Raw genomic sequence first — 27,979 nt, forward strand, 5'->3', positions numbered from 1 at the left:
TCCCGTTTCTATCTTTAGGGGAAGTTAATTCTCAGGCTGTGTCGAGGTGTCTAGGGAGCGTTAGGTACATCCCACGGCTACTTCTAGTTGCGGTGCTAAGTTCAGGTTTGCGGTCAGTACAGGTACCACCTTCTCCAGAGTACGTCTCATGCTGCTCCTCGGCCACCAGATCATAACAGCGTTCCCGCTGCTGGTCCGGTCCGATGGGTGTCACGGTTCGGTCCGGCGCCTCCTATCTTCATCAGATGACGTCCTCTTCTGGTCTTCACGCTGCGGTGCCGGCGCAGGCGTACTTTGTCTGCCCTGTTGAGGGCAGAGCAAAGTACTGCATTGCGCAGGTGCTGGGCCTCTCAGACCTTTCCCGGCGCCTGCGCATTGCAGTACTTTGCTCTGCCCAGAACAGGGCAAACAAAGTACACCTGCGCCAGAGCCGCAGCATGAAGACCAGAAGAGGACATCATCCTATGAAGATGGGAGGCCCCGATCCGGACCGCGACGCCCATCAGATGGGACCGCCCGCCCAGGTGAGTATAATCTAACCTGTTTTTCTCATCTTTTAGGATACATCGGGGGCTTATCTACAGCATTCCAAAATGCGGTAGATAAGCCCCTGATGCCGGTGGGCTTAGCTCACTGTCGATTTTGGGGGTGACAGGTTCCCTTTAATTTCATGTTATTGGTTAAAAATTGTTCTATGAATCAAAGCCTTATCAAAATTTTGGAAATTGCCCCTGTGTTCAGTGAGATAATTATTTAAATCTTATTTTTCAAAGGGTGTGCAATATACATACACATATATATAATTATATATGTATAGTGTATGTATGTATGTATACATTAATAGATTTACATACACACACATATATATATACATGAACGTTAGATACATTTATGACTATTATCTATTGTATGTAGCGAACATTATCTGAATATCTGACGTCCTCCATGTATTTGGGTCACACTTACTTGCCAGATATAGAGAATATAATGTGGCTTCTTGTTGACGTGGTATGTATAAAGCACCAGATAACAGTCGCCACCATAGAAGAATCCATACCACTCGGCCTCCACTGGTACTAACTCCAGATTCTCAATCCTCCAAACCTGAGAAGACATCCATGTTACTGGTAGTAAAATAACTATAAAATTATTTTTTATTATTATTATTATTATACATTTTTATAGCGCCATTTATTCCATGGCGCTTTACATGTGAATACGAGGCAAATATAGACAAATACATTAAACATGAGCAGATAACAGGCACATGGGTACATAAGGAGGGAGGACCCTGCCCGCGAGGGCTCACAGTCTGTAGGGGATGGGTGATGAAACACTAGGAGAGGGTAGGGCAGGTTGCGCGGCGGTTCTGTCTATCCTTTGGGGATTTTCTCTGAGGCAAGATAGTTTTCCCGTTTCTATCTTTAGGGGAAGTTAATTCTCAGGCTGTGTCGAGGTGTCTAGGGAGCGTTAGGTACATCCCACGGCTACTTCTAGTTGCGGTGCTAAGTTCAGGTTTGCGGTCAGTACAGGTACCATAAAATTGACAATATTGCAAAAAAAAAAAATCTGTGGGTTCCAAGTTTGCTGAACAAAGTCACACCACAAATGTGTATATAAAAAGATAGTAATCATGGCACATGAGTTTTTTGGCCCTGTAAGAGCTAGAATTCTGGTGCCCAGCAGTAATAAATCTGTTCCGCCGTGTATAATACTACGGCCTACAGTAGATTTTGTGTTGATGCCATTTTGTGCCCTCTTCAATAGACAGTTGGGTGCAGATCCACATAAATACAATGGTGGGTGTACTGAGGAAAAAGGAGAGTACAATAACATATGGTGGTGGTAATTTTGGTAAAACAGTAGTCTATTACCTCAACACTGCCGCTTCCATCATCTACCATGCGCTCCTGGGCAGCCATCGCCGGCTTAGCATGGAGTAATGAGGCATCAAATTTCTCTTGACTGACTTTCGCTGTAATACACAGTGACATTATATTCAGAATATATTCACTTTCCAATCCTTTGTAAATAACACAAGTTTTCTAAGTTTGCAGTATCAGATAGAAGTTCACAGAAGAATCAGACTAAGTGCTAACAAAAAGTATATATTATGGTAATGATGCAAAAGGCTTTATATGACGTCAGTCACAAAAGAGTTTTACAAATGTCCAATAATAGAGAAAATGTTATGTCCCTCTGCTCCAAAGCCTTTCTAAAATTAAGATGAAAACTGAGCTAGTTGTCAAATAGTCCTGGGTAATAAAGAATCTAATGATTTGTGTACACAGCTCCTATGTAGACATGTGTGTTTCCAAGGTTACCGACTAACATGCAACAAAATATGCTGCTGACGGATAACAGTCACCGACAAATGAGCATATTTTTGTTTCATTACTTTTCAGTACGTAATAAAAATGCCTTAAAACATTCTCTCTCTCTTATTATTCTGGCATTTGGCAAATATTAATAACTAGATGGTGGCCTGATTCTAACGCATCGGGTATTCAAGAATATGTATGTATGTATGTATGTATATAGCAGCCACATAGTATATAGCACAGGCCACGTAGTATATAGGAGCCATGTAGTATATAGCAGACAAATACGACGTGGCCTGTGCTATATATTATGTGGCTGCTTTATACAAACATACATACATATTGTAGAATACCTGATGCGTTAATACAGGCCACGCAATATATAACAGTGGCCACGCAGTATATAACACAGCCCAAACAGTATATAACACAGCCCACGTACTATATAACACAGCCCACGCAGTATATAGCAGACACGTAGTATATAACCCAGGCGACGTAGTATATAACACAGGCCACGCAGTATATAACACTGGCCACGTAATATATAACACAGCCCACTCAGTATATAACACTGGCCACATAATATATAACACAGCACACATAGCATCTAACACTAGCCAGGTAGTATATAGCAGCCACATGGTATATTACACAGCCCACGCAGTATATAATACTGGCCACGTAATATATAGCACAGCACACGCAGTATATAACACCGGCCAGGTAGTATATAGCAGCCACGCGGTATATTACACAGCCCACGCAGTATATAACACTGGCCATGTAATATATAACACAGCCCACGCAGTATATAACACTGGCCACGTAATATATAGCACAGCACACGCAGTATATAACACTGGCCAGGTAGTATATAGCAGCCACGCGGTATATTACACAGCCCACGCAGTATATAACACTGGCCACGTAATATATAGCACAGCCCACGCAGTATATAACACTGGCCAGGTAGTATATAGCAGCCACGCGTATTACACAGCCCACGCAGTATATAACACTGGCCACGTAATATACAGCACAGCACACACAGTATATAACACTGGCTAGGTAGTATATAGCAGCCACGCGGTATATTACACAGCCCACGCAGTATATAACACTGGCCACGTAATATATAGCACAGCACACGCAGTATCTAACACTGGCCAGGTAGTATATAGCAGCCACACGGTATATTACACAGCCCACGCAGTATATAACACTGGCCATGTAATATATAACACAGCCCACGCAGTATATAACACTGGCCACGTAATATATAGCACAGCACACGCAGTATATAACACTGGCCACGTAATATATAGCACAGCACACACAGTATATAACACTGGCTAGGTAGTATATAGCAGCCACGCGGTATATTACACAGCCCACGCAGTATATAACACTGGCCATGTAATATATAACACAGCCCACGCAGTATATAACACTGGCCACGTAATATATAGCACAGCACACACAGTATATAACACTGGCTAGGTAGTATATAGCAGCCACGCGGTATATTACACAGCCCACGCAGTATATAACACTGGCCATGTAATATATAACACAGCCCACGCAGTATATAACACTGGCCACGTAATATATAGCACAGCACACGCAGTATATAACACTGGCCAGGTAGTATATAGCAGCCACGCGGTATATTACACAGCCCACGCAGTATATAACACTGTCCACGTAATATATAGCAGCCACGTGGTAGATAACACAGCCCACATAGCATCTAACACTGGCCAGGTAGTATATAGCAACCATGCAGTATATTACACAGCCCACATAGTATACAGCAGTGTGGGCATCATATCCCTGTTAAAAAACATAATTAAAATAAAAAATAGTTATATACTCACCTGCCGGGATCCAATCCAGCGAGGCTCTGGCGCAGGCAATGAGCGCGCGGCTGCCGCCATCTTCTGTTCCCGGGATGCATTGCGAAATTACCCACATGATTTAGCGGTCTCACGAGACTGCTAAGTCTTCTGGGTAATTTTGCAATGCATCTATGGAAACGGAAGATGGCGGCAGCCGCGAGCGGCTCGGCGGACTACGGAGGGCGAGTATAGCAGGTTTTTTGTGTTTTTTTAATTATTTTTAACATTACATTTTTTTACTACTGATGCTGCGTAGGCAGCATCAATAGTAAAAAGTTGGGGACACACAGGGTTAATAGCAGCGATAACGGAGTGCGTTACCCGTGGCATAACGCGGTCCGTTAGCGCTGGCATTAACCCTGTGTTAGCGGCGACCGGAGGGGAGTATGCGGGCGCCGGGCACTGACTGCGGGGAGTAAGGAGGGACTAATCGGACTGTGCCCGTCGCTGATTGGTCACGGCAGCCATGACAGGCAGATGGCGAGACCAATTAGCGACGCGGGATTTCCGGGACAGAAAGACGGAAGTACCCCTTAGACAAATATATATATAGATTATGGTAATCCTAATTGACCTAAAACAGGAAAGATTTATTCTTATTTCATGTCAGATATTGAGAAAAACATGCAGATGTGTATGTAAACTTCTGGTTTCATCTGTAGGTGTGCCTGGGAGCTGTATACACAAAACAGCTGAAATGTGGCAGTGAAGCTTGTTAGCAAAATAGCTGTTTTTTTTCTACTTTAGATATATTAGCGCCAGTTAAAAAACCTGGTTGCAAAAGTTGACAAAGCCAGACCAAGAGATAACCCAAGTTGTAATGTTAGCTGACAGATATTCGCCTGAATACTTCTAGGTCTTCCATTGATAGATTAATATATAGGAGTGAACGATTTGCACAATATCACATCATTAAAACATAAATGGAATGTCAATGGTGAAAACCAGGAAGCTTATACGCACCAATCTTACTGGCACTGTAGGCCTTTCCCATTCCCACAGCTTGGTCTTTCACCGACCATTTCTGGAAGAGTTGTTTGAACATGGCAGACTCGGCCCCATCATTAACAGTTTCCACGTTGGTGCTGTGCGGGTAGGATTTCATCTTAATGAACTCCTGTTATATGCAGCACCAAAACAGTTAGTATTTTAGACATTTGTCACATTTCTTCACCAAGTCCAAGTCATGCTTAAATAGTATCCATTGTGAAACTAAGAAATGTTGTAATATATCTTATTAGGGAAATCTGCGTCTTCCTCCTTCTGGACTGTACATTCATATTCAAAATTCTTAATTTGGGGGTAAAATGTTTCTTCGGTGAATACAGATTTCAGCTTTACTGAGATAGGAGATGGCAGTTAGTGCTCATGTTCTATGGAAAGCTGTAACTGTTATTTCAGTAGAACTTGTGCAGAATGTCTGTGGATGTCTCGAGTTCTTCATCCTTACTTTGTAATATTAAACAATTACAGCAGATGGAGGGCACACTGACGTCAGCCGTGTGCTGTACGTGTTTCACATGGACCCAGAGACTTGTATTGGCCCTTTTAATCCGTGCTGGCGGTAAAAAACAGACATGTCTCTATGTAGTTTACACGGACATATGGTCTGTGTAAAAACATGGAGATGTGACCAGCCCCATAGGTTATAATGGGTACGTGTGCGATCCGTGAAAAGAATGGATACTACATGTACCAGAAACACGGACGCGTGAAGGAGGCCTAATGCAAATGTTACCCACGAATTAAGAGTGAAAGATCAATTTATTTTTGTAACGTCGCTGATTAGCAAGAGGGAGTCAAATTTATGATAGTATGATAGTAAACACATAAGCCCTATAAAAACTAATATTTTATTGATTATATTAAAAACATCAAAATATTGTGCAACAAAGACAAAATTAAATAACACAGGATATTCAGTCTGGTGGACCTATATTAGAATATTGTAGTTCAAGAAATAATAGATATAACTAGGTCCACTTACAAAAGTACATAGATATACTATCTCGGTCAATACCCTAATCTGATACCTTAGACTGGTACTGCGTAGCTGCGGAGGTTGGCATACTATATGAAATGAGTTGTGGTGCCCCGCTCATCGGTGGCTCTCCCTAGCTCTCCCTAACCATCACTGCTACAACCAAGTCATTAAAGCGAACCTGTCGCCAGATTTGGCCGATATAAGATACAGCCTCACCTTTCAGGGCTGATATACAGTATTCTATAATGCTGTGGATAAGCACCCGATCCCAGATGAAAGATAAGAAAAATACGTTTTATTATACTCACACGGTGGAGGTCCGGTCTGATGGGTGTCGCAGGTCTTATTACGATGCCACCCTCCTGCTTGCTTCATGGCTCCCTGTTATCACGCTACTGCGCAGGCGTACTTATGTGCCCTGTTGAGGGCAGTCCAAAGTACTGCAGTGTGCAGGCACCGAGAAAGGTCAGAGAGGCCCAGCGCCTGCGCACTGCAGTACTTTACTCTGCCCTCAACAGGGCAGATAAGTACACCTGCGCAGGAGCGCAATGGCGGCGAGCCTGTGAAGCAAGCAGGAGGGCGGTATCACAAGAAGATGGGAGGCACCGGACCCGAACCTGCGACACCCATTGGACAGGACCACCTCCAGGTGAGTATAATAAAAGTTATTTTTCTTCTCTTACAGGTCGGGTTGGGGCTTTTCTACAACATTATAGAATGCTGTATATACAGTAAGCCCTGAAAGGCGGTAGCCATATCTTATACTGGCCAAACCTGGTGGCAGGTTCCCTTTAAACATGAATTAGATAATGGATATTTATAGCAGTGTTGTGGGATATGTATGTAGATAACTGGGAGATCACAGTAATAAACTACAGCAGTGTTCCCAACTCCAAACCTCAAGACAAACCAACAGATCATGTTTTCAGGATTTCCTTACTATGGCATAGATAATGGACTTATAACCACAACAATATTATGGAAATCCTAAAAACATTATACACTGCTCGAAAAATAAAGGGAACACTTAAACAACAGAATATAACTCCAAGTAAATCAAACTTCTGTGAAATCAAACTGTCCACTTAGGAAGCAACACTGTTAGACAATCAATTTCACATGCTGTTGTGCAAATGGAATAGACAACAGAGTGAAATTATTGGCAATTATCAAGACACGCTTATTAAAGGAGTGGTTCTGCAGGTGGGGACCACAGACCACATCTCAGTACCAATGCTCTCTGGATGATGTTTTGGTCACTTTTGAATGTTGGTTGTGCTTTCACACTCGTGGTAGAATGAGACGGACTCTACAACCCACACAAGAAGCTCAGGTAGTGCAGCTCATCCAGGATGGCACATCAATGCAAACTGTGGCAAGAAGGTTTGCTGTGTCTGTCAGTGTAGTGTTCAGAGGCTGGAGGCACTACCAGGACACAGGCCAGTACACCAGGAGACGTGGAGGGGACCGTAGGAGGGCAACAACCCAGCAGCAGGACTGCTACCTCAGCCTTTGTGCTAGGAGGAACAGAAGGAGCACGGCCAGAGCCCTGCTAAATGACCTCCAGCAGTCCACAAATGTGCATGTGTCTGCACAAGCGGTTAGAAACCGACTCCATGAGGATAGTCTGAGTGCCCGACGTCCACAGATGGGGGTTGTGCTCACAGCCCAACACCATGCAGAACATTTGGCATTTGCCACAGAACACCAGGATTGGCAAATTCGTCACTGGTGCCCTGTGCTCTTCACAGATGAAAGCAGGTTCACACTGAGGACATGTGACAGACATGACAGAGTCTGGAGACGCCATGGAGAGTGATCTGCTGCCTGCAACATCCTTCAGAATGACCAGTTTGGCAGTGGTCAGTAATGGTGTGGGGTGGAATTTCCTTGGAGGGCCGTAGAACCCTCCATGTGCTCGCTAGAGGTAGCCTGACTGCCATTAGGTACCAATATGAGATCCTCAGACCCCTTGTGAGACCATATGCTGGTGCGGTTGGTGCTGGGTTCCTCCTAATGCAGAACAATGCCAGACCTCAGGTAGCTGGAGTGTGACAGCAGTTCCTGCAAGATGAAGGCATTGAAGCTATGGACTGTCCCACCCGTTCCCCAGACCTGAATCCGATTGTACACATCTGGGACATCATGTCTCATGCTTTAGTCCAGGTCTGGGAGGAGATCCCTCAGGAGACCATCTGCCGCCTTATCAGGAGCATGCCCAGGTATTGTAGGGAGGTCATACAGGCACGTGGTGGCCACACACACTACTGAGCATCATTTCCTTAACTTGAGGCATTTCCACTGAAGTTGGATCAGGCTATAACTTCATTTTCCACGTTGATTTTGAGCATCATTACAACTCCAGACCTCCGTGGGATATTAGTTGTGATTTACGTTGATAATTTTTAGGTTTTATTGTTCTCAACACATTCCACTATGTAATGAAAAAAGATTTACAACTGGAATATTTCATTCAGTGATATCTAGGATGTGGGATTTTAGTGTTCCCTTTATTTTTTTTGAGCAGTGTATATTGGTGGCTCTTGAGGACTGGAGTTGGGGAACACTGTGCTACAGAAGAAACATGTCATGACACCTTAGTCAAAGATACAGGAACAGTTCTTAGTAACATGCAATGCTACTTACCAAAGCTCTAGACATTGCAGTCTGCCGTTCCGCTTTTGTGGCCCCTTTTCCTTTCCAAACATATATTTTGGTCCCACCCTGATCCAAGATGTAACAGTCCTAGAGAAGGAGTATGGAAATGATACATACTGTAATCTTTCACTAATATTGATCAAGCAACAAAATGTATACATTTAAAAAGCAAACTGCCTATAAAAAAATATCCATTTTCCTTCCCTCTTCATAGTTTCTGTGATTGTTATTTTTTCTATATAACTGCATGGAGGTCCTACGCTCAATGCATTCTTAGGAACGGAGGCTGCCGCTTGCAACGATGAGAGCCAGGGGCTGTCAGAGCGTGAGTATATCCATATTTTTTTATTTTTATTCTTTATTTTTTACATGAATATGGATCCCAGGGCCTGAAGGAGAGTCTCCTCTCCTTCAGACCCTGGGAACCATCCAGGATCGCTCCCTGCACACGCAGTACCTGGCGTATAAGACGACCCCCGACTTTTGAGACGATTTTCAGGGGTTAAAAAGTCATTTTATACGCCGAAAAATACGGTACTTTTAGCAAAAATATTCTATAATAATAATAATAATAATAATAATTTTTATTTATATAGCGCCAACATATTCCGCAGCGCTTTACAAATTCTAGAGGGGACTTGTACAGACAATAGACATTACAGAATAACAGAAATACAGTTCAAAACAGATACCAGGAGGAATGAGGGCCCTGCTCGCAAGCTTACAAACTATGAGGAAAAGGGGAGACACGAGAGGTGGATGGTAACAATTGCTTTAGTTATTTGGACCAGCCATAGTGTAAGGCTCGGGTGTTCATGTAAAGCTGCATGAACCAGTTAACTGCCTAAGTATGTAGCAGTACAGACACAGAGGGCTAATACTGCATAAAGTGAATGAGAACATAATGCGAGGAACCTGATTTTTTTTTTTTTTTTAAATAGGCCACACAGGGATCGTTAGGTTAATGCATTGAGGCGGTAGGCCAGTCTGAACAAATGCGTTTTTAGGGTACGCTTAAAGCTGTGGGGATTGGGGATTAATCGTATTAACCTAGGTAGTGCATTCCAAAGAATCGGCGCAGCACGTGTAAAGTCTTGGAGACGGGAGTGGGAGGTTCTGATTATTGAGGATGCTAACCTGAGGTCATTAGCGGAGCGGAGGGCACGGGTAGGGTGGTAGACTGAGACCAGAGAGGAGATGTAGGGTGGTGCTGAGCCATGGAGTGCTTTGTGGATGAGGGTAGTAGTTTTGTACTGGATTCTGGAGTGGATGGGTAGCCAGTGTAATGACTGGCACAAGGTAGAGGCATCGGTGTAACGGTTGGTGAGGAATATGATCCCGGCAGCAGCATTCAGGACAGATTGGAGCGGGGAAAGTTTGGTAAGAGGGAGGCCGATTAGTAGAGAGTTACAATAGTCCAGACGAGAATGAATAAGTGAAACAGTAAGAGTTTTTGCAGAGTCGAAAGTAAGAAAAGGGCGAATTCTAGAAATGTTTTTGAGATGCAGGTAAGAAGAGTGAGCCAGTGATCGGATGTGGGGGGTGAATGAAAGGTCAGAATCAAGGATAACCCCAAGGCAGCGGGCATGTTGCTTTGGAGTAATGGTGGAACCGCACACGGAGATGGCAATGTCAGGCAAAGGTAGGTTAATAGAGGGAGAGAACACGAGGAGTTCAGTTTTTGACAGGTTTAGTTTCAGATAGAGGGAGGACATGATGTTAGAGACAGCAGTAAGACAATCACTGGTGTTTTCTAAAAAGGTCGGCGTGACAACAGGAGAAGAGGTGTATAATTGGGTGTCGTCAGCATAGAGATGGTACTGGAAACCAAATCTACTGATTGTTTGTCCAATAGGAGCATGATACAACGAGAAGAGGAGGGGGCCTAGGACTGATCCTTGAGGAACCCCAACAGTAAGGGGAAGGTGAGAGGAGGAGGAACCAGCAAAACATACAGTGAAGGATCGGTCAGAGAGATAGGACACGTATAAACGACACGTGACATTTCCAGCAAGGCAATATGAAGTATCATTTAGCATCTGCTATTACCTGGTGATTCAACATTTCTTGAACTAATGGACGTGCTGCAATTTCTTTCACCTCCATTTGTCCAGCAGCATCTGAAACACTAGCACAAGAGTAAATTGCATGTTATTAGGTGCACTGAGAAGTTGGATAATATAGTTTTCTTTATTGTCCAATGAGTGTGTGCCTCGACAAAAAAAATCACATACAATAGATATAGTGACAGTAGGTGTGAGTCAATTACAAGGTAATAGTAGGGCCTCATTCAGACATCCGATTTTTGCATACGAGTGCTATCAATGATTTTATTATATAGCACTCGTACCTGTGAACGTCTATGGGGCCATACACTTGTGCAGAAAATGTTGGATCAAAATCAGAAATGCAAATCTATTGGTCCATGATAAAATTGGACCGCACTCTGATAACATTCAAGTGAGGTCCAATTTTCACAGACTGTTAGGACACATTTACACATAGTATTTGGTCAGTATTTTAAATCAGTATTTCTAAGCAAAAATCAGGGGAGGGTGAAGTGGTGACGTGTTTCTATTATAGTTTTCCTCTGATTTCCACTGATTTTGGTTTACAAATACTGATGTAAAATACTAACCAAATACTGAATGTGTGAATATGGCCTTAGAAAGGTGTAGAAACTTTTTTTTCTCCAAAAAACTGGTGACGTTAGGACCGCACTCTGATCAAACTCTGATCAGAGTCTGATCAAAATAATCGGTCTGTTTTTGTCACATATGAGACTCAAACGTTTGAATGAGTCTAACTTAGGCCACATTCGCATGTTTGGTCAGTATTTTACCTCAATATGTGAAAGCCAAAACCAGTAGTGGAACAATCAGAGAAAAAGTACAATAGAAACACGTCATCACTTCTGTATTTATCATCTACTTTTGGCTTACAAATACTGATGTAAAATACTGACTTAGGTCGGTTTCACATGTCAGTGCCTCCGGTACGTGTAGTGACAGTTTTCACACATACCGGAGACACTGACACACGTAGACCCATTCGAATGAATGAGTCTATACAGATGTCAGCGTATTTTGATGGACCAATGCGACCGCTCCTAGCTGTAAACTACTGGGGAATGAATGAAATGCTGGGAGCGGAGCTGCAGTGACTAGCGGTGACGTCACCGAAGCTGCGCTCCCTGCTGGCCTGAACTAAAATGAACTCTTCAGCATGCCAGCTGATTTTCCCACGCTGAAGCATTCATTTTAGTTCAGGCTGGCAGGGAGCGCAGCTTCGGTGATGTCACCGCTAGCCACTGAAGCTCCGCTCCCAGCATTTAATTAATTCCCCTGCAGTTTACAGCTGGGAGAGGTCGCATTGGCAGCGCTCCCGGTTGTAAACTGTACATTCCCCTAGAAATGGATTACTGCGTGGGACTGACTGTACGCCGGACAGGTATGGGTATATTGTTGGTTTATTATTTTGACATTTTTTCCAAGAGATCGAGGGCTTCGCTTGGAATGGCAGACTAATAAAGATGGAAAAACTGTGTATATTGTTTATTTCATTAAAAGACTTTTTTTCTTACTGTGTGGTGTTTGATTAACCCTTTAACTACTATAGGATTAGTAATGGATAGGTGTCTTACTGACACCTCTCCATTACTAAGCTGGCTTAATGTCACCTTACAATAGGAAGGTGACATTAACCCCTCATTACCCCACTTGCCACCGCAACGGGGCAAGTGGGAAGAACCTAGCAAAGCTCTAGAATTGGGGCATCTAATAGCTGCGGGCTGCTTTTTTTAGGCTGGGGTGCCCATATCCATGGCCCCTTACCAGCCTGAGAATAGCAGCCTACACCTGTGAGTTTTGACAGGTTGGTTTCTAAATATAGGGGGACCCCACTTCGTTTTTCTCTTTCATTCATTCTCCCCTCAAGTTTTCACAGAAAATCTGCAAAAAAATAGCAAAAGCCAAATGAGCAGCATTGCTACAGACTCTTTGTGAGAGAGGCCCTTGGAGATTCCCACACATTACCTTTTGTGTTTTGGAATATTTTTATCATTTCTAATATCACACTTGCTGTACAAATAATTAAATACATACATATTGTATGTGTGCTTAAATGGAACCACTCACTCAATTCATACTGCCCAAACCATAGGCAGCATTAATCAGAGCCTGGCTGCATATTTTCAGCCAAGTATGTTTTTCCCTGAAGCATTCTAGAGAAAACATAGTGTGAGAAGCCGGCTGGCGACCATAGAATAGATGTGACTAGTCTGGTGCGACCCCCAGCGTGCTACCACCACTCTAGTTGATTGACAGGTCTCACCCATTGTGGAGACACGGGGGCAGTGGGTTCTCTTGTCCTCTGGCCCAAGAACGCATGGACCAAGGCTCATGCCACTGAATGCCCGTAGGCCTAATACTACTCAGACAACACAGGGTGAGGGTATGTTGCAATAATGTGTGGAAATAATTTATTGAACCACGTCAATAATAGAACAGTCCCAGTAAATTCCCAAGATGGTGCAAATTACAGAGTCTAACCCTTCTGTTGTCTCGACGTGATTAGAGAGGCTGCACCTTTGGGGCTTCCAGGGCCGACTACCCCTACCAGTGGCACCCTGCTTTTGGTGAGCACTCACAGAGAGGAGTTAACGACAAGTTTAGGAAGCTGACAGTCCATTGAGGTACATGGCCTGGTGACTGGAGGGTCCCAACCTGGCTTCTCAGAAAATCTCATGGAGCCAGGTGACCAGAGGGTCCCAACCTGGCTTCTCTGAACATCTACACGGAGCCCGATGACCGGTAAGTCCCAATCCTGGCTTCCCCAAACTTATCCATGGGGCCAGGTGACCAGATGGTCCCAATCCTGGCTTTCTCAAATGTATCCATGGGCTCAGTGATGTTCAATCGAGCAGATCTGTATTACTCCAGCTAGGGCTGAAGTTCCTTAAGCTGCCATCCTGTAGAATTTTGAAATCTGTGTTCCCCTTGATGGTGCCATGGTACCTTGGCTGTAGTTCTGTAGAGTCTCTCCTCTGATTCCATCTTGCAGAATGATAGAAATCTTTTTTTTATATATATCCACATCTGTGGTTCAGATCATCATCAAATCATCCACAGGTCAGGGGGGAGGTGGGATGAGTTTAGCCATCATTGTTTGAGTATTTAATCAATCTGCATACTTTTTCTCTTCACTGCTCTTCAGGTCAACAAGCCACACAGACCCACACAATGGTCAATCAACATATTAACAAACATTAATTGTTCAATGACCATGGGTTCCTGCCCTCCAAAGATAGTAAAACTGTAGGAGCTGATATAAGAGGTAAACAGCAGCCATTCATCAATATCAACTTTAAGACTCATATGACAACAGTCTATGATTCTTGACCTACTGAAAATAGACATCTGGCATAACTAATAGTAAATGCTCTGTCATCACACCCATGTTTCTACTTTAGGAGATACCTGTCAATTAACTGGAGGAGGGGAAATCAGTCGGGGGCCACACCAGACTAGTCACGTCTATTTTTTGTTCCACACTTGGCTTTTCACGCTGACCATGTTTTGGCATGGTTTGACCATGCATCCAATGTCAGGTTCCCTTTGATAATAGTGAGATAAGCACTTACTGGTATAACATGATGTTAGCTTTTTGTGTTTGGTCAGCAACCTCATCAGCACACCCAGGGACAATTCTCTGGGTTCTCTCTCCAAGTGTACTTATAAGAAGTTTCATTAAGTCTTGTGAGGCTTGTTCATTATCTCCTTCAATGACGCCTATTTCCATCCGACCTCCTCTTTCTCGGTCACGTATGTCTTTGGCCAATAACATTCCCTTTTGACAATGCACAGAGATAATCATATTAGTATATGGGTTTATGAAGAATCGGCCCTGTCCTTACTAATCTGGTCCACACAGGGAAGGTGTTGGCTTTATACAGCAGCAATCAGTCTAAGCTCCTATCATTGCTGTGTAATCAATTAAATGCTACAATCCTTTAAAGTGAACCTATCAGGTCCCCCATGCCATTCAACCCAGCAGCATTCACTTATTTATGAGTAAATTCACTGTTTAACAAATCCTGTATAACATTTCTCTCTAAAAATGAGGTCCCCGTTTCTTATGCAATTAGGGCTTTGACTAGTCGATGGGGCGTTACTTGCCTCGTTAGTTGCCCCAGGCCAATCAACCTTCTTTCCATGTTATCACGCCTCAGAACCTGTATAAATAAAAATTATTATTATTATTATTATGGTCATGCGCAGTGCACCTCTGAAGCCGGATAGCGTACACCCGCCAGAAGAGGTGCAGTGATGCTGCCGAATTGTGAGGTGCAGAAGCGCGAGATTTGCAGTAGCTGGCGATGAAGACAACTCCTGCAAATTACGTTATCGGGGACAGTATAAATGATTTCTCTAAATAAGTGAATGCTGCTGGGTTGGAGGGCATGGTGGACCTGACACAATCCCTTTAAGTAACATGATCCTAGTGAGGTGTCCATTTTGGCACTAATCAACCCCCTGCTAATATTTTATTGTGTATTAGCTAAGTCGGAGGATTGCTTCCCTTAAACTGGCAGTTTAAGAAGCTAGCAGTTACCTCATTTCTATTGAGCTGTTATACTTTTATGGCTTACAATTACTGGTAGACTGTAAAGATAGACATAGGGAGCTGTTTTATACTGTTTTGGCAAAAGAACCCTCCTCTATCTGTGACTGTCCATGGCACTGGTCATTGGACACATTGAACAAATTTACCAGGTGCAAGAAAAAGACTGAACCGGATAGATACAGTGGGGCAAAAAAGTATTTAGTCAGTCAGCAATAGTGCAAGTTCCACCACTTAAAAAGATGAGAGGCGTCTGTAATTTACATAATAGGTAGACCTCAACTATGGGAGACAAACTGAAAAAAAAAATCCAGAAAATCACATTGTCTGTTTTTTTTAACATTTTATTTGCATATTATGGTGGAAAATAAGTATTTGGTCAGAAACAAAATTTCATCTCAATACTTTGTAATATATCCTTTGTTGGCAATGACAGAGGTCAAACGTTTTCTGTAAGTCTTCACAAGGTTGCCACACACTGTTGTTGGTATGTTGGCCCATTCCTCCATGCAGATCTCCTCTAGAGCAGTGATGTTTTTGGCTTTTCGCTTGGCAACACGGACTTTCAACTCCCTCCAAAGGTTTTCTATAGGGTTGAGATCTGGAGACTGGCTAGGCCACTCCAGGACCTTGAAATGCTTCTTACGAAGCCACTCCTTCGTTGCCCTGGCGGTGTGCTTTGGATCATTGTCATGTTGAAAGACCCAGCCACGTTTCATCTTCAATGCCCTTGCTGATGGAAGGAGGTTTGCACTCAAAATCTCACGATACATGGCCCCATTCATTCTTTCATGTACCCGGATCAGTCGTCCTGGCCCCTTTGCAGAGAAACAGCTCCAAAGCATGATGTTTCCACCACCAAGCTTTACAGTAGGTATGGTGTTTGATGGATGCAACTCAGTATTCTTTTTCCTCCAAACACGACAAGTTGTGCTTCTACCAAACAGTTCCAGTTTGGTTTCATCAGACCATAGGACATTCTCCCAAAACTCCTCTGGATCATCCAAATGCTCTCTAGCAAACTTCAGATGGGCCCGGACATGTACTGGCTTAAGCAGTGGGACACGTCTGGCACTGCAGGATCTGAGTCCATGGTGGCGTAGTGTGTTACTTATGGTAGGCCTTGTTACATTGGTCCCAGCTCTCTGCAGTTCATTCACTAGGTCCCCCCGCGTGGTTCTGGGATTTTTGCTCACCGTTCTTGTGATCATTCTGACCCCACGGGGTGGGATTTTGCGTGGAGCCCCAGATCGAGGGAGATTATCAGTGGTCTTGTATGTCTTCCATTTTCTAATTATTGCTCCCACTGTTGATTTCTTCACGCCAAGCTGGTTGGCTATTGCAGATTCAGTCTTCCCAGCCTGGAGCAGGGCTACAATTTTGTTTCTGGTGTCCTTTGACAGCTCTTTGGTCTTCACCATAGTGGAGTTTGGAGTCAGACTGTTTGAGGGTGTGCACAGGTGTCTTTTTATACTGATAACAAGTTTAAACAGGTGCCATTACTACAGGTAATGAGTGGAGGAAAGAGGAGACTCTTAAAGAAGAAGTTACAGGTCTGTGAGAGCCAGAAATCTTGATTGTTTGTTTCTGACCAAATACTTATTTTCCACCATAATATGCAAAAAAAATGATAAAAAAACAGACAATGTGATTTTCTGGATTTTTTTTTCTCAGTTTGTCTCCCATAGTTGAGGTCTACCTATGATGTAAATTACAGACGCCTCTCATCTTTTTAAGTGGTGGAACTTGCACTATTGCTGACTGACTAAATACTTTTTGGCCCCACTGTATATCTCTGTCTTCCTTCAATTTTACCATATGGTCAAATACCTTCATTCTCTCTGCTTTGTTGCTGTCAGGCCCATTCCATTGAATAATAACTTTGCCAAGGTCCAATAAGAACACATCACCGAGGTTAAAACTGCTCCAGTTCAGCTCCACCTATGTATAGAGCAGATTTTATGATGTTATAGATGGAGAAAGCCAATGATCCTAGTGTGGAAGAAACATTGCTGGATATTTATTAGATGCATTTGAAATTATCAACTCCTAAATAACTAAATTGCAACACCAAGAAACAAAATTTATGGAAATCACAGAATTGATTGACATGTTAATGATGATATGCAATGCATTAAACAATGGAAACAAATGTTTCAAAACATCTCGATTATTCCGTATTGAGTATATGGGTTTTTGTTTCCTGAAGAAGTGGGCTACACTTCAAAACGTGTAGAAAAATTAAAAAAAATTTTTTTACATTATCTCTTGCATTTGATGTTTCTTCATCACCTGGCAGTGCAGATACAGACCACAAACTTTCCATCTTTTACATATTTCTCTGGTGAAATCACCTGTGGATCTGCAGCAGCCATACAACCTGGGATTAGGTCACTATATATTGATACCATTTTTAGTCATTACTATCGGATAAGACCCTATTTTGCGCTATTCTATCTCCTCAGCTGTTTGTATCCCTTACTACACGCAGAAATACTCACACTTACACACCTTGGCTCCTAACAATGAGGTTATTACTAGTTGTCTGAGGAATGCACTTAGGCAAATCATCAAGATTTTGGCCCACGTAGGCTGCTGATGGTAGCATGGGCCTGGTTTTGCAAAGTAAAAAAAAGGCCCTACTTGGAGAACTGGCCATACCACTAGTTCCACGTCCAAATCAATGTAACGCTAAATTATTAAGGTACCTGCAATGCGGACAAGAGGGGTCTATCTACTGATCATTATGCCACCTTACACCATAATCACGGGATTAGGACTCTTGTGACGTTCCCTCTGAAGGCATAGCATTGCTCACGTAGCCATTAGATCAATATTCGGCCATCATTGTGTCCAAGATGAAAGCATCACTGAAGAGTACAGGCATTCATTCCAGCCTCTAATGTCTTCTTGCTATGCACTATCATAGCCTTTGAGATTGGTGGTCAGATTTACTTGGACGTCTGTCTCAAGGCCCCATGTAATAAAACGCCTTCTGATGGTTTGTGGAGGAACTGTTTGATGCCTTAAGGTACCGTTACACTTAACGATTTACCAACGATCACGACCAGCGATACGACCTGGCCGTGATCGTTGGTAAGTCGTTGTGTGGTCGCTGGAGAGCTGTCACACAGACAGCTCTCCAGAGACCAATGATGCCGAAGTCCCCAGGTAACCGGGGTAAACATCGGGTTACTAAGCGCAGGGCCGCACTTAGTAACCCAATGTTTACCCTGGTTACCATTGTAAATGTAAAAAAAAAAACCAGTACATACTCACATTCCGGTGTCTGTCATGTCCCCCGGCGTCAGCTTCCCGCACTCACTGTGTCAGCGCCGGCCGGCCGTAAAGCAGAGCACAGCGGTGATGTCACTGCTGTGCTTTACGGCCGGCGCTCACAGTCAGTGCGGGAAGCTGAAGGCGGGGGACGTGACAGACACCGGTATGTGAGTACGTACTGTTTTTTTTTACTTTTACAATGGTAACCAGGGTAAATATTGGGTTACTAAGCACAGCCCTGCGCTTAGTAACCCAATATTTACCCTGGTTACCAGTGAAAACATCGCTGGAGCGGCGTCACACATGCCGATTCAGCGATGACAGCGGGTGATCAGCGACCAAAAAAAAGGTCCTGATCATTCCCAGCGACCAACGATCTCCCAGCAAGGGCCTGATCGTTGGTCACTGTCACACAGAACGATTTTGTTAACGATATCGTTGCTACGTCACAAAAAGCAACTATATCATTAAAGAAATCGTTATGTGTGACGGTACCTTTAGGCATAATACCTAAAGGTACCGTTACACTAAACGATTTACCAACGATCACGACCAGTGATACGACCTGGCCGTGATCGTTGGTAAGTCGTTGTGTGGTTGCTGGAGAGCTGTCACACAGACAGCTCTCCAGCGACCAACGATGCCGAAGTCCCCGGGTAACCAGGGTAAACATCGGGTTACTAAGCGCAGGGCCGCGCTTAGTAACCCGATGTTTACCCTGGTTACCATTGTAAATGTAAAAATTCAAACAGTACATACTCACATTCCGATGTCTGTCACGTCCCCTGGCGTCAGCTTCCCGCACTGACTGTGTCAGCGCCGGCCGGCTGTAAAGCAGAGCACAGTGGTGACGTCACCGCTGTGCTTTACGGCCGGCGCTCACAGTTAGTGCGGGAAGCTGAAGGCGGGGGACGTGACAGACACCGGAATGTGAGTATGTACTGTTTTTTTTTTACTTTTACAATGGTAACCAGGGTAAATATCGGGTTACTAAGCGCGGCCCTGCGCTTAGTAACCCGATATTTACCCTGGTTACCAGTGAACACATTGCTGGATCAGCGTCACACACGCCGATTCAGTGATGACAGCGGGTGATTAGCGACCAAAAAAAAGGTCCTGATCATTCCCAGCGACCAACTATCTCCCAGCAAGGGCCTGATTGTTGGTCGCTGTCACACATAACGATTTTGTTAACTATATCATTGCTACGTCACAAAAAGCAACAATATCGTTAAAGAAATCGTTATGTGTGACGGTACCTTAAGACTTGATCAAATTTTTGAGGTTTCATGTGGCTAAAAAAATGTTCTTTCAATCTAATATTAATGCCCCTTCCACATGTCACAGATTGGAGCTAGGTACTTGAATATTTGATCATTTGCAGATCTTAGCGACACCGTCTGCTAGCTCAATGCTCATAATCTTACAGCCTGTACTTCCTGGTATTGCAGACAGATAAATAATAGATAAAATATAGATAAATACCTGATTCTTCCTTAGATACAGGCATCTGCTCTCCACAATGCACCAAGGATGATAATTACTACATTCAAATAATGCTATGCCCACATAAAAGTGCTCAAATATTAGTTTCCAAGTTTACGGATGATTATAAAAGAATTGGTAGTTAGTTTAAAAGGGCAGCAGAGACCAAACATTATTTGCCTCAGTAATATCTAAGTAATAATAATAATAATCTTTATTTATATAGCGCCAACATATTCTGCAGCGCATTACAGTTTAACAGTTTCAAACACAACAGCATAAGTAACAACGTTAACAATACAATAATTAAAGCGACATAAGACGACCCTGCTCGTGAGAGCTTCCAATCTATAAAGTAACACTTTGGCATTATTTTAGTAAAATGCTTTATGTTAAAGGAAGTATCTATTATTTATCTATATTTACCTCAGTAGCAGTGACATTTCTTTTCCCTTTTACATGAAGCAGTCTCTTTACGTCATATGTGTTGGTGGCTACATGTTTCATCCCAGATGCTACTCCTCCTTTCTTATAGCTAAGGGAGACAGAAAGGAAAATTCTGTACATGGACACATTATGGTAAATGGTAAAAATATAGTGAAGTGGTACTTAACAGAGCCTGACAACATGTAGGAACTTGCCTATAATCACAAAATGATCCCACAAAGATGGCATATCTTAAATACACCATACATAAAAATGATATTACCCAAACACACCAATTTTGGCATGACCAGTCTACCATCTGTTAATGGGGATCTCCTGAAAATACCCCGACAGATGATGCTGGCAGAGACAAGGATCTCATAGCTTGAACTTAAGGAGGACCTATCACCAAAAATCTAGTTTTATGAAAAAATATATTTATTTACATGTGTGTGTTTAAAGGCAGAGAGGCAGGAAGAACGCTGCTCGCAAGGCCACAGTGCTGCTTTATTAGAAGACTTTTCCCTGCCTTTCTGACGTCACTACCTGTCATTGTCACACTGGTCTGTGCTGTGATCAGTGTGAAAAAGCTCCAGTAGGAGCAAGACTGGTGTGGTAGAGATAGATAATGAAGCTGATGATAGGCATTGACAAGTGTGATAATAGACCTATGGCTGCTGGAGCGGCGGTGATCGGTCATCTGAATAAGTGCAGCGGTGTCCCCGGGAGCTGTGCGTATTGGAACACGTATTGGTCTCTGTCCTCACTAATGGGTGAGATCTCACAAGTTATTACTGTTTAGTGAAGAGATAGACTAAGAAGTGTTATCGTGGATGTCCCGAGGACATTGCTGCACTTTCTTAGGATACCGATCACCGCTACTGAAGCAGCGATAATTATATTACAGTGGTCCCTGCCTGGGCAGCTTCTCTATCACCATCACACTGGTCTTTGCTCTGAGAAGAGCGGTTTCCCTCCAATCACAGACTAGTGTGACAATGACAGATAGTGAAGCTGCAGACAGGCAGGGAAAAGTCTAAAGGTACCGTCACACTCAGCGACGCTGCAGCGATATAGACAACGAGCCGATCGCTGGAGCGTCGCTGTTTAGGTCGCTGTAGAGACGTCAAACACCGGCAACTCCAGAACGATGCAGGAGCGATCCAGTGACGTAACGGCGACTCACATCGTTCTCGCCGGTTGTTAGCTCCATGTAAAAACATTGCTGGCATCGTTGCTTTTGCTGTCAAACATGACGATAAACGCCGACCTGACGACCAAATAAAGTTCTGGACTTCTAGCTCCGACCAGCGATGGCACAGCGGGATCCAGATCGCTGCTGCGTGTCAAACACAACGAGATCGCTATCCAGGACGCTGCAACGTCACGGATCGTTGTCATTCTCGTTGCAAAGTTGCTGAGTGTGAAGGTACCTTTAGAATAAAGCAGCAGTGTGTTCCTGGGCGCTCACTCCACAACACTGAACACGGTATCTGCTCTGAGCAGTCAGACCACACTATCAGGGCACATACGTCACTTCCCTGCTGTGCAGTGCTAGATATGTCCGAAAATGGGGGTAACTTAACTGACTGTCGGACTTACGTATCATCTGCATATTTTGCCAATCAATAAAAGGCCTTTCCTCCCTGGTTTTTTTTTTAATTAATTTAGAATTCAGTTTATTTATTAGTAACATATTAACATAAAAAAAGGCAGGGGAATTGTTGGTGATAGGTCCTCTTTAAACCCCTTATCCTTTTTTCCCTAGAGTTAAGCCTCGGCCAAAGTGTTCATCAGCAGCTTTCTCCTCTATTTTGCTATTGAAACAAGCGTTCATGTATATGGGGGAGATGGGAAAGACTGTTGTCAGCCGTACAATTGTTGGATCTGCAGCTATCTAAGATTTATGGGCACCTTAAAAGTGCAGAACCCTTTAATTGTTTTACAAAACCAATTCAATGAGTTGCAATGGAGTGAAGGAGAATAATGCTGAAATCATACAAGTGAACAGCTAAGTAATGGAATTGTAAAGATACAATAAAAACGTAGTAAATAATTAATATAAATATGTCACATAAATAGAATGTAAACCTTGAAGCTCCGTTACATATGGCGGCCTACCATAGAACTTAACCAAGATTCGTCCAGCTCATCAATGTCTGGTTCTGCCACTACTCACATGATCCCCTGTTTAAAGTATCCCTTGAATGCCTCTGACTCATGTCCTTGTACCTCCCGGTGTTGGACTGGGCTACCACCCAAAAAGTCATCCAGCTGAATAGTGTATATGGCTGCTGAGCCCTGCTCATCTTGAGACGAGTCGTTTCCAATCCAGTAATGGATATCGTAGAACAAGGAATTGCCAGATTTTCTTGTCTGGAAGTTAAGGATGAACAATCAATGACAGTTTTCACGTGTGACCTTGAAGGTCACATCATTCATGAATCATTTTTAAAGTCAGTAGAGAGGACGTCGGAGTTGACAAAAGCTTGGTATAGTCAGTTTCAGCTCTACATTTACGGGATTCTGTGCCCTGGTAATAGCTTTGCTGGCAGCGTCCTCTGTTTGCTTACCTTGAGGCTCGCCAATTGTCCGTACTGACATCCTATTCGTTTTCTGTTTACATATTGATTATATTGTTTTTACTTCCCTTAGCTACTCAGCATATTGTGTAATGTGTTCCTGATGAAGGCTTAAGCCAAAGGCTAAGTTTTATGGACAGACTGTCTTTATTGAGCCACTTACAGAGAGCAGGAGGTAGCAGTCTCCTTCATAAAAGTTTCCGTAGGCTTTCTGTGGCACCAGCACAAGGTCCATTTTCTAAGGAAATGGGAAATAAAAATGACACTGAATGGAATAAAAGAGGATTTGTCATCATAGTTCACAATAATGAACTGCATACCTTATAGAATAGACTTCTTAGACCTGGCGAGGCCAATGTACTTACTTTGAAAAGATATATCAAATCCTTTTTTAAAGATTTATTTCCCAATTTTAAAATTAAGATCTGGTGACAGACAAGGCCCCAAGGATGAATGTGGGCCCCTCTCTTATGATGTTAAGTTTTGCCTTAGAGGACAGAAGAGCCTTGCGTCTATTTCCACCAAATGGCAAACCATGTAAAATTGCAAAACTCCTCTAGTATTAACACAGTACAAAACTTATGCCCAGGGGATGTCATGGTATGAGTTTCCATGGCCGAGAACCTGCATGCAAAAGCTCCTTTATGTGTAAGGTGTAGGTGCCCCATTACTTTTGGACGGATAAATAATTTTGCTACAGCAAATGTCACTGAGATTTGCATGAAAAGTTGAATTGTAAATTGTAACTTTAGTTTGATTCCTAAAATTAATATTCAAACCACTAACTCATAAGTGATAAGTGGTTGTGGCATTGCACTCGGGCAGCAATGTAGTATAGGCTGCCTATGAAGCCCTAGGTAAAAAAAAACAAGAAAAATACCAAAAGAATACTCACTTATCCACTCTTGTGGTATCAGTAGAGAGAGAGAAGAAAGCTGCTGCCAGGCTCTTCTGGCAGCAGCTTATCTCCGCTGATAACAAAAGGATCGGCCATTGAAATTGCAAGTAGCAGGGAGAATGCATTACTTTCATGGCTGATTTATCTCAAAACCTAGAACCAATTTCAGAGAAGTAATGGGATTTTTTAATTCAGCACCCTCAAATTACCCTAAATCCATTCAAAAACCTAGGAACCTGAAAAATATATATTTTTTGTAAACCTGTGTTATTCAATAAAAGGATTGCCTGACCTTAGGCTACAAGTCTGCAGTCACTTTATATGACTGCAGACTTGTGAATCCTCACATCCGAAGTCGGGGCTGGGTGGTCATGTGACCACAAGTATGTAATTTGCATACTATTGGCCACATTCTCACTAGACTTGCCCTTCCTTGTTCAATACACTTGCACTGAGTGAGACTGCGCCTATCTAGTTGATATGTAACTGTATGCATGCAAATCACATACAAGTCCCGGGCGCTGGCACCACGTAATGCGCTCTATGCGAGGATTCACAAGTATACAGTAACAGAGTGACTACAGACTTGTGGCATAAGGCTGGACAACCCCTTTAAATGCCACAGTAAACTGAGCCAAACGATGTGCCTCATAAAGTGGAAAGTCTGGAGGTTCTCTTTACCTATTTCGAGACAGCCTACCGACTAAATATCCGGGCATATTCTCTATATTCTCTGTCATCATTACCTATTGCTCCATGTTTGACAGGGTATTTTGTAACCCTGTCATCATTATTTAAATTTATCTGGTATATATTGATTTGTATATTATCTAATTTTAAAATATTGTAATAAAACTTTATATATTTTTTAAAATTTGATCCTGTTGGTACTTCAATGTTGCTGTTGGTTACATGTTGTTAAAATTGAAGAGGATCTTTATACCATTAGGTGAGGACTATTTTTGGTTATGTAAATATCCGGGCAGTCCTCACTTTACTTTGCATTCACATTCTAAAATGTCAATGCAGTGTAAAGGTACTGTCACACTAGACGATATCGCTAGCGATCCGTGACGTTGCAGCGTCCTCGCTAGCGATATCGTCCAGTGTGACAGGCAGCAGCGATCAGGCCCCTGCTGGGAGATCGCTGGTCGGGGAAGAAAGTCCAGAACTTTATTTCGTCGCTGGACTCCCCGCAGACATCGCTGAATCGGCGTGTGTGACACCGATTCAGCGATGTCTTTGCTGGTAACCAGGGTAAACATCGGGTAACTAAGCGCAGGGCCGCGCTTAGTAACCCGATGTTTACCCTGGTTACCATCCTAAAAGTAAAAAAACAAACACTACATACTTACCTACCGCTGTCTGTCCTCCAGCGCTGTGCTCTGCTCTCCTCCTGCTCTGGCTGTGAGCGTCGGTCAGCCGGAAAGCAGAGCGGTGACGTCACCGCTCTGCTTTCTGGCTGCCCAGCGCTCACAGCCAGACCAGAGAAGCAGAGCGCCGAGGACAGACAGCGGTAGGTAAGTATGTAGCGTTTGTTTTTTTACTTTTTAGGATGGTAACCAGGGTAAACATCGGGTTACTAAGCGCGGCCCTGCGCTTAGTTACCCGATGTTTACCCTGGTTACCGGGGACCTCGGGATCGTTGGTCGCTGGAGAGCTGTCTGTGTGACAGCTCTCCAGCGACCAAACAGCGACGCTGCAGCGATCCGGATCGTTGTCGGTATCGCTGCAGCGTCGCTATGTGTGACGGTACCTTTAGAAGCTTGCACAACTTCCCACAGAGAAGATAAACACGTTTGTCACCATTTTTATCTTTTCTATTGCTGTATATACAGGGCTGAACCAGCTGATAGTGTTGGGAAAAAAAAAAAAGAGCTGCTGGGTCCTAGGAGAAACACTGCAAGTCCGAATCGCTGTTTCTACCCCTGCCCTTGTAAAAACTAAAGTGAAAAATGAACAGTCATATTTTTCTTTACATCTCTCCCAATATCAGAAACAAATTACAAAAAACTGCACAAACCCATGTATTAAGAAAAAAAAAGACAAAAATTATTGGAATATCCAAATTAGAATTTTTTTTAGAGCTGCAAAAAGCACATATAAGGCTACTTTCACACTAGCGTTAACTGCAATACGTTAAAATGCGTCGTTTTGCACAAAAAACGCATCCTGCAAAAGTGCTTGCAGGATGCGTTTTTTCCCCATAGACTTGTATTGGCGACGCATTGCGATGTATTGTCATCCGCCGTGTACGTCATACGACGTATGCGTCGAAATTTGGCGACACGTCGTCTGGAAAAAATGTAGATTGTAACGTTTTTTGTCTCCGACAAAAAAAGTGTTGTGACGCATCCTGCGGCATGCGTCGTTGGCTACAATGGAAGCCTATGAGCGACGGATCCGTTGAGACACGTCGTACGACGCAATGCAGCGCTGCAATACGTTTTTTTATACTGAGCATGCTCAGAAGCAGGATTTTGTAGCCAATTGGCCAGACACCCCCAAATCTATATAAACCTGGCCTGGGCCTTCAACCCCACATATGCCAACAAGAAGACAGAGAGAGAAGAAGCGTGCCAGCAAGACCCCAGCCTTCCAGCAAGACCCCAGCCTGCCAGCAAGACCCCAGCCTGCCAGCAAGAGCCTAGCCTGCCAGCTACACTCCAACCTGCAAGCTACACTCTTGCCACACCAGACTCTAGCCACCATAGAAACAGTGTGAGTATTGCCATTTTTGTGTGCGTCTGTGTGCATGTGTCTGCATGTCTGTGCGTGTGTGCATTTGTGTCTGTATATGACGTACTGACTACAGCAAGAGCTTAAAACCTGAATACAACCTGAGGCCTGCCGTCGTCCTGCAAGAGCCAGTGCCCTGCTAGAGTCCAGATCCACCCTGAGGCCTGACCTTTTGTGTGTGTGTGTGTGTGTTTGTGCGTGCGTATGCGTTTCGTGTTTGGGTCCGCCTGTGTGCTTTTGTGCATCTGTGTGTATTTGCATAAGCCCTATGTGCTCTTGTGTGTATGTGTGTATTTTCGTACGGCTGTGTGCTTTTGTATGTATGTCTTCACGTGGCTGCACCTTATTAGGCCTTCGCCAATCTTATGCCTGTTCATGTGTTATGCTTGTGTTATGACTGCACCTGTGTGCTTGCAGGCATGTTTGTGTGCGTCTTGTTGATTGCATGTGCATTTGTCCATGCCATATTGGTTAATGGCCTTTTTCTGATGTATTTACTAAGCATAGTGGTCGGTGCAGCCTTTGTTTTAAATGTGTTTTGTTTTTTTTTCTTCTTAAATTTTTTTTTTTTTTTTTTAAATCGGATGTATTTTTGCAAAGTCTAGTGGTCTGCAGCTTGTGGTTAGAATGTGTGAGTGTTTTTTTTTTTAAAGTGTTGATTTTTTCATTGTTGAAACCATTCCCAGTTGATGTACTTGTATTTAAAATAAAGAGCATTTCAGCTCCTAATTGTGATGTAAAAAAAAAAGCGAAAAAAAAAATAAAATAAAATGTTTATTAAAAAAATGTCTGTAGTATAATTTCAGAAAGGTAAATTTAAAACTGGTGTATGTACCAATGGTTACACATGCAATACAGAGTTGGTTGAGGGCTCATTTTTTAATAAAGGTTATCTTTAAAGGTTTTTGGGGGAGGTTATTTTAGAAAATAAAATGTGGTAAAAATATTTTTACATGGTGGGTTCACATTTCAAAATATATTTTTTTGGACATGGAAATGAATGGTATAACGTGCACCTGTTTTTGGGTTTTGGTGTTCACCTTAATGAACATTTCTCACATCATTTTAGCAGGGTGTTTATCGTT

The 27,979-nt window shown here is 43.1% G+C and overlaps 1 protein-coding gene across 2 annotated transcripts in view; it reads right to left on the reverse strand.

Annotated features, from left to right (window-relative positions):
- Nucleotides 1–27,979, reverse strand: part of AVIL (advillin) — a 182,035-nt gene that overhangs the window by 20,939 nt on the left and 133,117 nt on the right. For both annotated transcript variants that reach the window (XM_069758610.1, XM_069758609.1), the window contains exons 3-12: nucleotides 23,421–23,495; nucleotides 22,855–23,051; nucleotides 20,676–20,784; nucleotides 17,316–17,426; nucleotides 14,506–14,711; nucleotides 10,914–10,992; nucleotides 8,853–8,951; nucleotides 5,186–5,339; nucleotides 1,875–1,975; nucleotides 967–1,104 (exon numbers count right to left, since the gene is read on the reverse strand). In XM_069758610.1, coding sequence (XP_069614711.1) covers nucleotides 967–1,104; nucleotides 1,875–1,975; nucleotides 5,186–5,339; nucleotides 8,853–8,951; nucleotides 10,914–10,992; nucleotides 14,506–14,711; nucleotides 17,316–17,426; nucleotides 20,676–20,784; nucleotides 22,855–23,051; nucleotides 23,421–23,495 — 1,269 coding nt within the window. The remainder of the gene's footprint in view (nucleotides 1–966; nucleotides 1,105–1,874; nucleotides 1,976–5,185; nucleotides 5,340–8,852; nucleotides 8,952–10,913; nucleotides 10,993–14,505; nucleotides 14,712–17,315; nucleotides 17,427–20,675; nucleotides 20,785–22,854; nucleotides 23,052–23,420; nucleotides 23,496–27,979) is intronic.

Source organism: Ranitomeya imitator, chromosome 3 (assembly GCF_032444005.1).
Source record: "Ranitomeya imitator isolate aRanImi1 chromosome 3, aRanImi1.pri, whole genome shotgun sequence".
Classification (NCBI taxonomy): domain Eukaryota; kingdom Metazoa; phylum Chordata; class Amphibia; order Anura; family Dendrobatidae; genus Ranitomeya; species Ranitomeya imitator.